The sequence below is a fragment of the Martes martes genome (assembly GCF_963455335.1).
Source record: "Martes martes genome assembly, chromosome: 4".
Lineage (NCBI taxonomy): Eukaryota > Metazoa > Chordata > Mammalia > Carnivora > Mustelidae > Martes > Martes martes.
In genome coordinates this window covers 174,948,441-174,959,078 of record NC_137891.1, presented here as the reverse complement: position 1 = coordinate 174,959,078, position 10,638 = coordinate 174,948,441, and the positions used below count along the sequence as shown (strand labels likewise).

Sequence of the window (10,638 nt, the reverse complement as noted above, 5' to 3'; positions counted from 1 at the left end):
AGCTGCATCTGTGAGAGACAGGCTGGGGCCCAGGGAGAGTGCCAAGGCACCTGTCATAGGCAAGAAGGGTGGAAAGTCTCTCTCCAGGTCCCCTAACCACTTTAGTGGTATCGTAACCACATAAGGCCCCACAACAGACTTCCTGTCTTCCCCATCGTGGGGGTAAGTGCTCTTCTTCTGTCAGACTGGGAATCCCCTGAGGCAAGGACTGTCTCCCTGGTCAGAATAGGAGCTTCCAGTAGGCAGATGTTCTGACTCCCCCATCAGACCAGCACTCCCCAAGCACAAAGCTATGTCTGCTCTCAGGAGAGGGAGTTCCCTCAGGGTGGGCCTCTCCCTTTTTTCCCTTCCAGGTGGGTGCTTCCCACGAGCCGGGGCCATGTCCCCTTTATCACTGGGGGAGGGAGGGAGGGTCACATCTCCCATATTAATCAGGGGAAAACCAAGAGCAAGGTGTGTGCCCTTCCCATCAGATAGGCATGTCTCCCTCACAGACTGGGGAACTCCTCAGGGCCAAGGCCATGTCTCTCCCTCCCCTCGGGACCTCTCTGATATGAATCATGTCTCCCTCATCAGACTAGAACATACCTAAGACAGAGTCTGTGCCTCCCCCATTAGACTAGGAGGCCCCCAGTGGTGAGAGTCCTATTTCCCCCTGTCAGACTGAAAGGATTCCCTAAGACAGGGTCTGTGTCTCCCCTGTAGACAGACACCCCGCAGGGCTGAGCCCCCTCCCCCACCACCTGACTAGCATTTCACCCACAGTGGGAAGAAGTGAGCGGCTACGATGAGAACATGAACACGATCCGCACGTACCAGGTGTGCAATGTGTTTGAATCAAGCCAGAACAACTGGCTACGGACCAAGTTCATCCGGCGCCGCGGCGCCCACCGCATCCACGTGGAGATGAAGTTCTCAGTGCGTGACTGCAGCAGCATCCCCAGCGTGCCCGGCTCCTGCAAGGAGACCTTCAACCTCTATTACTATGAGGCCGACTTCGACTCGGCCACCAAGACCTTCCCCAACTGGATGGAGAATCCGTGGGTGAAGGTGGACACCATCGCGGCCGACGAGAGCTTCTCGCAGGTGGACCTGGGTGGCCGGGTCATGAAGATCAACACCGAGGTGCGGAGCTTCGGGCCCGTGTCCCGCAGCGGCTTCTACCTGGCCTTCCAGGACTACGGCGGCTGCATGTCCCTCATCGCAGTGCGTGTCTTCTACCGCAAGTGTCCCCGCGTCATCCAGAATGGGGCTGTCTTCCAAGAGACCCTGTCGGGGGCCGAGAGCACCTCGCTGGTGGCCGCTCGGGGCAGTTGCATCGCCAATGCCGAGGAGGTGGACGTGCCTATCAAGCTCTACTGTAACGGGGACGGCGAGTGGCTGGTGCCCATCGGACGCTGCATGTGCAAAGCGGGCTTCGAGGCGGCAGAGAACGGCACGGTCTGCAGAGGTGAGGGCCGCAGCGGGGCGGGTGCCCCTGCAGGGGTGTGGAGCTGTAGCTGGCTGCAGACACGGGCCGGGGGGATGCTCAGGCTGGCCAGGGCAGTGGCCTGGAGCTGACTGGGAGGCCCTCTCTGGCCGGGCTTCCCCAATCCGCAGCCGATGTTCCATGTCTTAGAGGGAAGCATTTGAAGGGTGCTTCTAGAATGGTGGCAGGTGTCTGTCCCATGGGGAGCGTGCAAGGTGATTTTCATAGGCGCGGGGATAAATGTTTCTCATTTTATTTTTTTATTGTTTTGTGTTTTTAAAGATCTTATTTATTTATTTGGCACAGAGAGAGAGGGAGAGAGAGCACAGGCAGGGGAAGCAGCAGAGGGAGAGGCAGACTCTGCCCCCCACCCCGCCCCGGTGAGCAGGGAGCCCAGTGCAGGACTTGATCCCAGGACCCCGAGATCATGACCTGAGCTGAAGGCAGACGCTTAACTGACTGAGCCACCCAGGCGCCCCTAAACATTTCTCATTTTAACTATTACGTGAATATTAACAACAGCAAGCCGTGCTATATGTCTTCATTTACAAAAGTGATGTCATTTCATTGTGAAAGAAATAAGGCCTAGTAAAGAACAGGGGAAAGTTAACATTTATTGGGCTTCGGCTGTGTCCATCAGTACAGGCCAGGCTCGACAGAAGTGACCAAGCAAAGTTCATTTCTCACTCACGGCTGCCTGTCCATCGGGGGTCAGCTGGGGAGTCCCCACTCAGGGAGCCAAGTGGATGAAGCAGCCGCCTTTGGAATGTGGTGACTGTGAGGACAGAGAGAAGGAGGTCAAGTGGATGGCATGCTGGGTCCTGAGCTCTGCTGGTGGTGGCATGCACACTGCTCCCCCGTACGCTTCAGGGGCCGAGGCGAGTCACACACTTCCTTCTGGTGCAGGGAAGGGGTGGGGGCGGACACGCAGATCTGCCGTGAGCCAGGCCTCCTGACCGCCAGTCATACTGTGCACTGAGAACTTGTGTGTCTAACTTACTACTCCTCGCAAGAAGCCTGGGAGGGGGGGGGCCATTTTACAGGAAGAAATCGAGGCTCAGAGAGTTAAGTGGGGGAGCCAGGGGTCTTATCCAGGTAGTGCAGTTCCAAGCCCACCCCTCAGCCATCGTGCCACTTGGGGTGATTTAAGGAGAGGTCCCAAGTAAGCAACAGTGCAGGTGCTGTCTGATTAGGGCAAACAATCGTGAAGGTGGTTGGCAAGCCTGAGAAGTTTGTAGGAGGGACTGCATGGTTGTAAGAAGGCTGTGAAGGTAGAAAGACCTGGGTTCAAATCCCGGCCCTGCCTGTGATTAGCTATCTGTCGTGGGCTATGCATGAAACCCTCTTTCTTAGGGCACTTGTGAAGACTCAACAGTTCAAGACCTTAAAGCACTTATAATGGCTTGTGGTATGCAGTAGGAGCTTAATACATGTTAACTAAATGAGATGTAATGTCTATGAAACTTGGCCTGGGGCGGGGTCTCCGTGGTATGAGCTGGGTGGTGATTTAAAGCCTACTTGTACCACCTCCTCTTGCCTTTCCTGTTGGGATCAGATCCTGGGGGTCCTCCAAATGCCAGGCTAAGGTTTGGACCCAATTCTGAGGTTCCTAAAGTGCCAGTCACTGTGTGGCCTGAGGTGGCTGCAGTGACCCTCCCTTTCATAAAATGCTGCTGCGTCCACCATCACCATGGCTCCTCCCTCTGTGACCTGAAGCAGCATTTTAGAGGTCCTGGGAGGAAAAACGGGGGTGCCCGAGAGAGGAGCAGCGGCCCGTGCTCTTGAGAGATGGTGGGTGTCCAGATGGGGCATCCATGGTTCTAGGATCCAGGGATGTGAGGAGGATAAATGAGAAGGATGGCATGAGCACGTGGGCTGGAAAGGAGGAAGGAGGCAATTCCAGCTTGTAGGGAGGTCCTGGAAAAGAATCGGGGATGTTGGGTGGAAAGGCTGGTTTCTGGGGGAAGATAGCAGAGCTGGTTTTCTGTACTTGAGCGTGAAAATGGCACAGCCTTGGGAGGTGGCGGGCCATGGAGGGGGGCAGAATCAGTCCCTCGCTGCTCATTATTTATTCACTCATCAAACCTCACCCACGCCTGCTCTGTGTCAGACCTTGTGTGGATGGTCAGGGAAGAGAGAAGAACGCAACTGTGCCTCTGCCTTCTAGGAGCCACAGTCTAGCTGGGGAGACAGGCTAGACGTGAACAAGGGAGGGAGTGCCTTTGACTGGCTCTGACTGGAACCACCTGGGCTGGGGTGATTGGTGGAGGGAGGTGGGGAGGTGACACAGAGAAGGTGGCACTGGGGCTGAATTCTGGGGAAGGGATATGTTGCCTAGGTGGTCTGGGCCTTCCAGAGGAGGGATCTGCAAGGATCTGGGGATGTGAAGCAGCGAGTCCCACTGGGGGGACTGGTACCGTGTCTGGCACGGCCTTGGCTAAGGGCTCGGGGAGCAAGGAAGGAAGAGGTATTCTGGAAGGTGCCTAGAGGAAGAGGTACATTAGTTACCCATTGTTGCCCAACAAGTCACCCCAAAGTGTCACAGCTGAAAACAACAAGCGTTTGTAATCTCACGGTGTCTGAGGGTCGGGGATCCAGGTGTGGCTCAGGCGGGTGCCCCTGGTGCAGAGTCCCTCCTGGGGCTTCGGTGTCCTCCGGCGGCCACGCTGGGGCAGGGTCTGCTTCCACATTCGCCCATACGATTGTGTGCGGGCTTCAGTCCCTCGCGGGGAGTCACGTGGGCAGTGGCTTCCCCCAGAGTCACTGACCCGAGAGAGTTCGAGAGAGCACCCACGACAGAAACCATCATCCTTTTATGACCTCGTCTCAAAAGTGGCATCTCATCACTTCTGCCATATTCTCTTTGTCAAAAGCTAGTCCCCCAGTTCAGCCCCGATTCACTTACACGGGCTGAGAGTGCCAGGATGGAGGGTCACTGGGGCCAGCAGAGCGGTCGCCTGGCACAGGCAGGTCCTCCAAGGCTGAGCTTCCCCTTGCAAGTGGACCCCGGCCCCCTCCTCCCCAGACATCTGGCCTGACCGCCCCAAGCATCCACCCTGGGCGGGGGAGGGGTCATCAGCAGAATCTCTGGGAGAGTGGGGTTTGGGAAGATCCATTTGATATCAAAACAGAATTTGGTAAGCAAAAATCCATTGCTTCGTTAATACAAATTGGAGATGATAAGGCTGGTTAAAGTCTGTTTGACAGATGGCAATCAGGTGAGTCCTCATGGGAGTGGCACGGCCATCCCAGGGCTGGGCAGGGTGGCTGAGGAAGGGCGGGGAGCTCCCAGCGCCCTGAGCATTTCCCAAAACTGTAAGCTCCCCCGAGGCAATGTGACCGGCTTCCTCCAGGGCCAACTGTGTGCAGGGCAGAGTGGGGAACCGAGGGGCCTGGAGAAGCCAGTCAGCCACTCAGCAAGCGTGTATGAAGGACCCTCTGTGTGCCATTGGCCCTCCGGCCAATAGGGTCCCTCCGGATTGACAGTGGTTCGACTTACAGCCGTCCGACTTCTCGTTTTTCCACATTCCGACGGTGCCGTGGCAATGCATATTCAGCAGAAACCCTTCTTCGGAGTTTGAGTCCTGATCTTTTCCTGGGCTGGTGACGGCTGGTCTGATACTCTCTCCTTACGCTGGGCAGCCCGCCACACGAGTTGGGGAGATAAACAGGCGATCCACGTGCGTTCCTTCTGTGTCCACGTGACCGGTCTTTTTTCTAGTTCAGTACTGTGTCCGGTCAATGGCATGAGATATAACAGGCTTTGTGTTAGACGATATCGCTCAGCTTAGCAAGCTTTAGGTACACCAGGCTAAGCCCTGATGTTCGGGGGGTTAGGGGGGTTAAGTGAGTTTTCCATTCAAAATATTTTCAGCTTACAGTGGGTTTTTCAGGACAGAACCCCATGGTACGTCGAGGCAGATCTGTATATCTTGAGTACTGTTTATGAGCCACACACATACCAGTGGTGGGGAACACAGGTTGGAATGAGAGGCATACTTTCCCTGCCCTTCCAGAATTTTTAGTCTTGAGTCGCTGGACAGAAGAACATGGAGGGGAAAAGTTAGTGAGCAGATGAATAAAATAGTTATAAGCTGTGATGAATGAAAGGTGGGGGGTGGGGAGATGTAGCAGTAGAGATCAAAGGAAGACTCGTGTTAGCCAGAGGGGCCAGGGAAGGCTGCTTGGAAGAGGTGTCTTTGGAGCTGACCGTGTCTGCCCTGGGAAGGCTGGAGGAGGGCACCTGAGATGCAGGGTTCAGCTCACTGGCTCCCGGGTGAGCAGTACACTCAGAGGATGGCCGAGTACGGTTCTTCCAAAAATGAATTACAGCCAGTCAAAGCATTTTGAGAATGTGAGAAGGAAGGCATCTTTTCTGACTGGAGGTCTAGGAAGGCTTCAAGGAGGAGGTGGCATTTGAATTAGGTCATGAAGAGTGAGTAGGATTTGGATGGTGAAGGGAGGGAGGTCATTGTAGATCAAGGAACCAACTGCATGAATAACGCCCCGACAGTATGATAGTACAGGGTGTGTTTGGTGGAAATCCAGTGCCTCCCCCAGGGCGGGTGTCAGGGTATGACCCCTCCCTACTCATGAGTCTGTTCAGTTTTTATGGGGCACCTGGTCAGGACCTGCAGTGGCCATACAGCTGCCAGGTGAGGGACTCTGGGGACTTTCTTCAGAAGAACTCTGGCCTCCTCTCCTCCAAAGTCCCCAGCCCCATCACGGTCCCCACAGAGGTTTGTAGCCAGCAGATCTGCTGGGGGCGGGGGGCACGCAGAGGGATCTGGGCTCTGGAATTCCTTCTCTGCAGCAGCGGCTCCCCCCAAGCTCCCAAGTCTGTTTGCCTGACTCTTTCCAGATGTTCATGGGCTCGATGGGGAAGGTGCCTCTGCCTCAGTGTCTCCAAATGTGTCTCAGTTGCCCTATTTCTCTTGGTCTCTCCCTCCCTAGCTCAGCCCCCTACTCTGCCCCTGTCCATCAGATTCCCATCCTAACCCCTGTTGGGGGCCCTGCCCTCCTCTCTCCCAACAGCAGACCCGCATCTAAAACAGATCTGGAGGGAGCTCCATGGTGATTGTGATTGCTGCGTGCTGTCGGGGTGTAATGGGATTTTTAATATTTAGCTTGGACAGGGAGAGGGGCTGCGAGCCAGTGGGGAGGGGTACGGGGCGGGGGGGGGGCGGTTGCACGCACATGTTGATCCTCTGGCTCTAGCTTAGACTCCCAGTTCCCAGCTGCTGGGCTTCTCACAGCCTCTCCCTCTCCTCCACCCTGCCCTGCCTGGCAGCCCCCAGCCCTGCTCTCCCCCCTCAGCTGTGGCCTCTCCTTGACCTTGGCCGTGGAGACCTGGTTTCAAACCCCAGCTCGGCCTAGCTGTGTGACCTTGGGCAAGCAACTGACCCTCTCCCAGCCTTTGTTTTCCCATCTGCAAAACAGGATAAACACAAAGGGCTGCTGTACAGAGTAAATGAGAAAATACCTAGAAAAGTGTTTCAAAAATACGAACAGGGACTTCTACCAACACTGTCTTCTGCTGTGAATTTTTGGGTTTTTTTCTGTTGTTGTTGGTTTTTTTTTGTTTTTTGGTTTTGGTTTTGGTTTTTTTTTTTTTGGTCTCTGATGAGCTTTTTACTTTGAGGAAAAACAAACTTTTTCTTATCACAAAAGCAGTGTAGGTTCGTTGTAGAATCTTTAGAAATTATTGAGAAGCAAAAGGAGGAAAGTAAAATCATCCGGAGAAACCACTGTGAACAGGCCGGTGGAGATCCTTCTGGGTGCGTTCATACACATTGATTATGTTTAAAGAAAAAGTGAACTTCCTGCTAAAAATACACAAGGGGTTTTGACTGATTAAAATTTTGTGGGCACTTTTGCATGTCATGTTACATCTCCAGCATCATTTTGGAAGGCTCTTGGAATTCCATAGGAAAGATGTGTCATAACTTATTTACCAAACCTCTGTTGATCGACACGTAGATTACTGGCCATTTTCCACTATCTTAACAAATGCCGGGATGCACGTCATTGTCCTTGTATTTTTGTCCACTGTTATTGGTATTTCAGTAGATATGTTTCCAGATGTGTAATCATGGGGTCAAAGGTATGTATGTTTTTTAGAGCTTTTGACGCACAATGCCAAGTTACTCCCCAGAAAGGCATGGTCCTTGTACTCTCCTAGCAGCAGACGTTCAGAGTGCCCGTTTCCCCACACTCCCCAGCAGGAGATATTCTGCCTGTCGCTTTATTTTCTGCTTTTCTCCCAGAATCCTGTGCTTCCTCAGCCAGGGTAGGGAGAGGCCCAGAGAGATATCTCTGGGCCTTCAGGGTTGGATCCTGGGGACTGCTCGGGTGGCCTCCTTCCTACCATGCTCTCATCTCCAGCCTTTCCCATAGAGGCTGGACCCAGAGGCTCGGTTGTATCTGGTGAGTCCGTGGGGTAGGGTGCGGTCAGTGTTGGGGTGAGGAGGAGGGAGGCCGCCAGCTGGCAGGGCCTGTGCTGGCTGGGGAAAGGGCGTGAGGGTTGGAATGCTGGGTGGGTGGGAAGAGAGGCCCAGACCCCCACACAGAAGTTCTGCTGCGTCTCTTGAAGGGCAGGGTGCAGAAGCCAAGCTGGGGGAGGGGGTGCTAACAGACTCCCCTCCAGACCCCAGGCTCAGGCCAGGCCTGAGACCACACAGGCCAGCCTTTGGAGAAGGGATTGGGTGGGGAACCTGGCCAACCCTCTCAGATCATTCAGTTCTTGGCTCTTAAAAATGGAAGTGCCCCTTCCCCCACTTTCCCTTCGCGTATGCTCTCTGAGCATCTTTGTGGACAGCTATCCATCCATCTGTCCCTACACTGGTCTGCCTGTCCAGCCAGCCAGCCAGCCATCAGAGATTCACTAAACACCAGCTTCTGATTTTTTTTTTTTTTTTTTGTGCTTCCTAGAGGGGTCAGTGATGTCTTCATGGAGGACCAGGAGGCTAACACAGAAATATGCCAGGCGCTGTGCCAGGCATTGAGGTTTTTGGAAAGATCAGTCATAGACCCTGCCCTCGAAGACCACCCAGTCTAGAGATGTCAACAGATAGATCTGCAGATAGTAGAGGTGGAAACAAAGGCCCCAACCCACTCAGGGGAGCACCAGCTCAGGGGAAGGCTTCCGGGAAGGGGAGCCTATAAGTGGAAGCCGAGTGAGGAGCAGAAGTTAGCCAGGTGAGGGGGGAGCAGGTGCAAAGACCCAGAGGCAGGCAGAGTGTGTGTTCTTAAAAAGGGAGGGAGGGTTACTTCAGCCCAGTTTCCTCTTTAAGTCAACCAAGTGGAAGGATCTGGATATCAGGGCATGGGAGGACGTGGTCTTCATATTCCCTCAGGGGTCTGGACAGGAAATATTGAGCAATTTTGGCCCCTGATACTCATAACACCCTTCCTCCCCCCAAGAACCTTCTGTGCACCAGACTCTGGGCCAGATGTGGGGACTGTAGAGGTAATAAAGACCCTTATTGCCCTCCGAGAGCTTCAAGTCTGGGGCCGGGGAGATGGCTCTCAATGTGTAACTGTAGCCTTGGAGCACTTAGGAGGGAGTCACAGTAAGACGGGGGAGGCTGCCTGGAGGAGAAGCCATTTCCCCAGGATTCTGGAAAATGGAAGGAAACAAGGGCAGGGATTAGTCCAGAAAAAGATCAACAGAAATGATACTGACTTTTAACTGTGGTCTCTTGCTGAGCCTCAGACAAGATGCAGCCAACTGGGGGTGGGGGTGGGAGATGGGGAGAGGAGAAACGTTGGCTAAAGGACGAGGGTAGAGGGGCTACCAGGCTTTATAGTTCCATGCTGTCAAAGGGCTGAGTGAGGCAGAGGCTACAAGGAGTCCTAACGGCCAGGACTGAACAGTCCCTCCTCTGGGCCCAGCACTGTGTCCCATGCCACGCTCCATTGTCTTTTTTGGAATCTTCTGTTGATACGATTAGCTCCATTTTACAGATGATAAGACTGAGGTCTGGGGACGTTCAGCCTGCTGCCCAGGATCACACAGCCAGCAAGCAGCAGAGGCAGAGTGGGAACCTGGTTTTCTCCAATTGTTGAAACAACTGATTAACCAGAATGGGGAGAGTCCTGAATGTGCTCTGTCCTACTCACCTTCCAGATTACTGGGGGGGGGGCGGGGAGATGGGGGATATGAAAGGTTTGACAAATAACTGTGGGAGGGACTCTTGCTCAGGACTGCAGGGCCACCCTACTGGGGCAAACTGGAGGGCTTCAGGACGGAAGAGGGAGGCTTGTGCCTGGGCCTTGAAGAACGAGTTGCTTTTCTATGGAGATGCTGGGCACAGTGGAATGTGGTCCCAGGGCGAAAGCTCAGGGGTAGAGAAGAAGCCCCTGAGGGTGTCTTCTCCTGCTCGGGGGAGAGGACCTCCAGGAGGGAGATGCACCCACCCATGGCTAACCTCTGGCCAGACAGAAGAGCCTGTCCACCCTCACACAGCCTTTACCAAGCGCTCACCTTCTCTCTCTAACTACACGCTAACCTTATCGAATGCCCCATCAGAGTGGGAAGCAGACTGGGACCAATGGTCACACTCCTTGGAGGTGAAAGGCAGGTGTGCACTCTCGTGCCCCCCACTTCTGATTTCTCCCGCTCTTGCAAGTGGTAGGAGGGCTCTGTGACCGGCACCCAGCACTCACGTTTGTTAGGAGCTTTCGTGAACCAGACAGTTCTCTCCCAGGGTCTCACTGACTCTCAGACCCCCTTGGGGTCAGGGATCATCATTCCTATTTTACAGAAGAGAAAACTGAGGCCCAGGGAGAGTGAGCAGCTTGTCTGAGGGGACCCAGTTAGGAAGGGACTGGACTTGAACCCAGGCCATCCACCCCCGGAGCCTCCCTTACTGTCCTCTCTCCACCCCCAGCCTGGCGGGGGGGACCCTGAAGGCACCCGGTTGACGGTTTGGTCCCAGGCTCTCTCCACAGCACTCCAGCAAGACCATAAACAGCTGGGGAAGCACCCCTCCCTCCAGCCGCCGCCTTTACATCTGGCGAGAGAGAGGCCCGTTTATTGAGGAAGTTTATGCATTTAACAGTTTAAGCCTTTCTAAGCCTGTGGTACAACAGGATTTGGGAGCCGTTAACAATTCTGTGTGGTTAAGAGATTTTCATTGCTCTGCGGCAGCTGGCTCAGGCCCCACAGG

The 10,638-nt window shown here is 54.4% G+C and overlaps 1 protein-coding gene across 2 annotated transcripts in view; it reads left to right on the top strand.

The window, feature by feature from the left end:
- The first annotated feature begins 770 nt into the window (after nucleotides 1-770).
- Nucleotides 771-10,638, top strand: part of EPHB2 (EPH receptor B2) — a 117,595-nt gene continuing 107,727 nt past the window's right edge. For both annotated transcript variants that reach the window (XM_080801440.1, XM_080801439.1), the window contains exon 1: nucleotides 771-1,450. In XM_080801440.1, coding sequence (XP_080657566.1) covers nucleotides 796-1,450 — 655 coding nt within the window. In that variant the 5' untranslated portion in view covers nucleotides 771-795. The remainder of the gene's footprint in view (nucleotides 1,451-10,638) is intronic.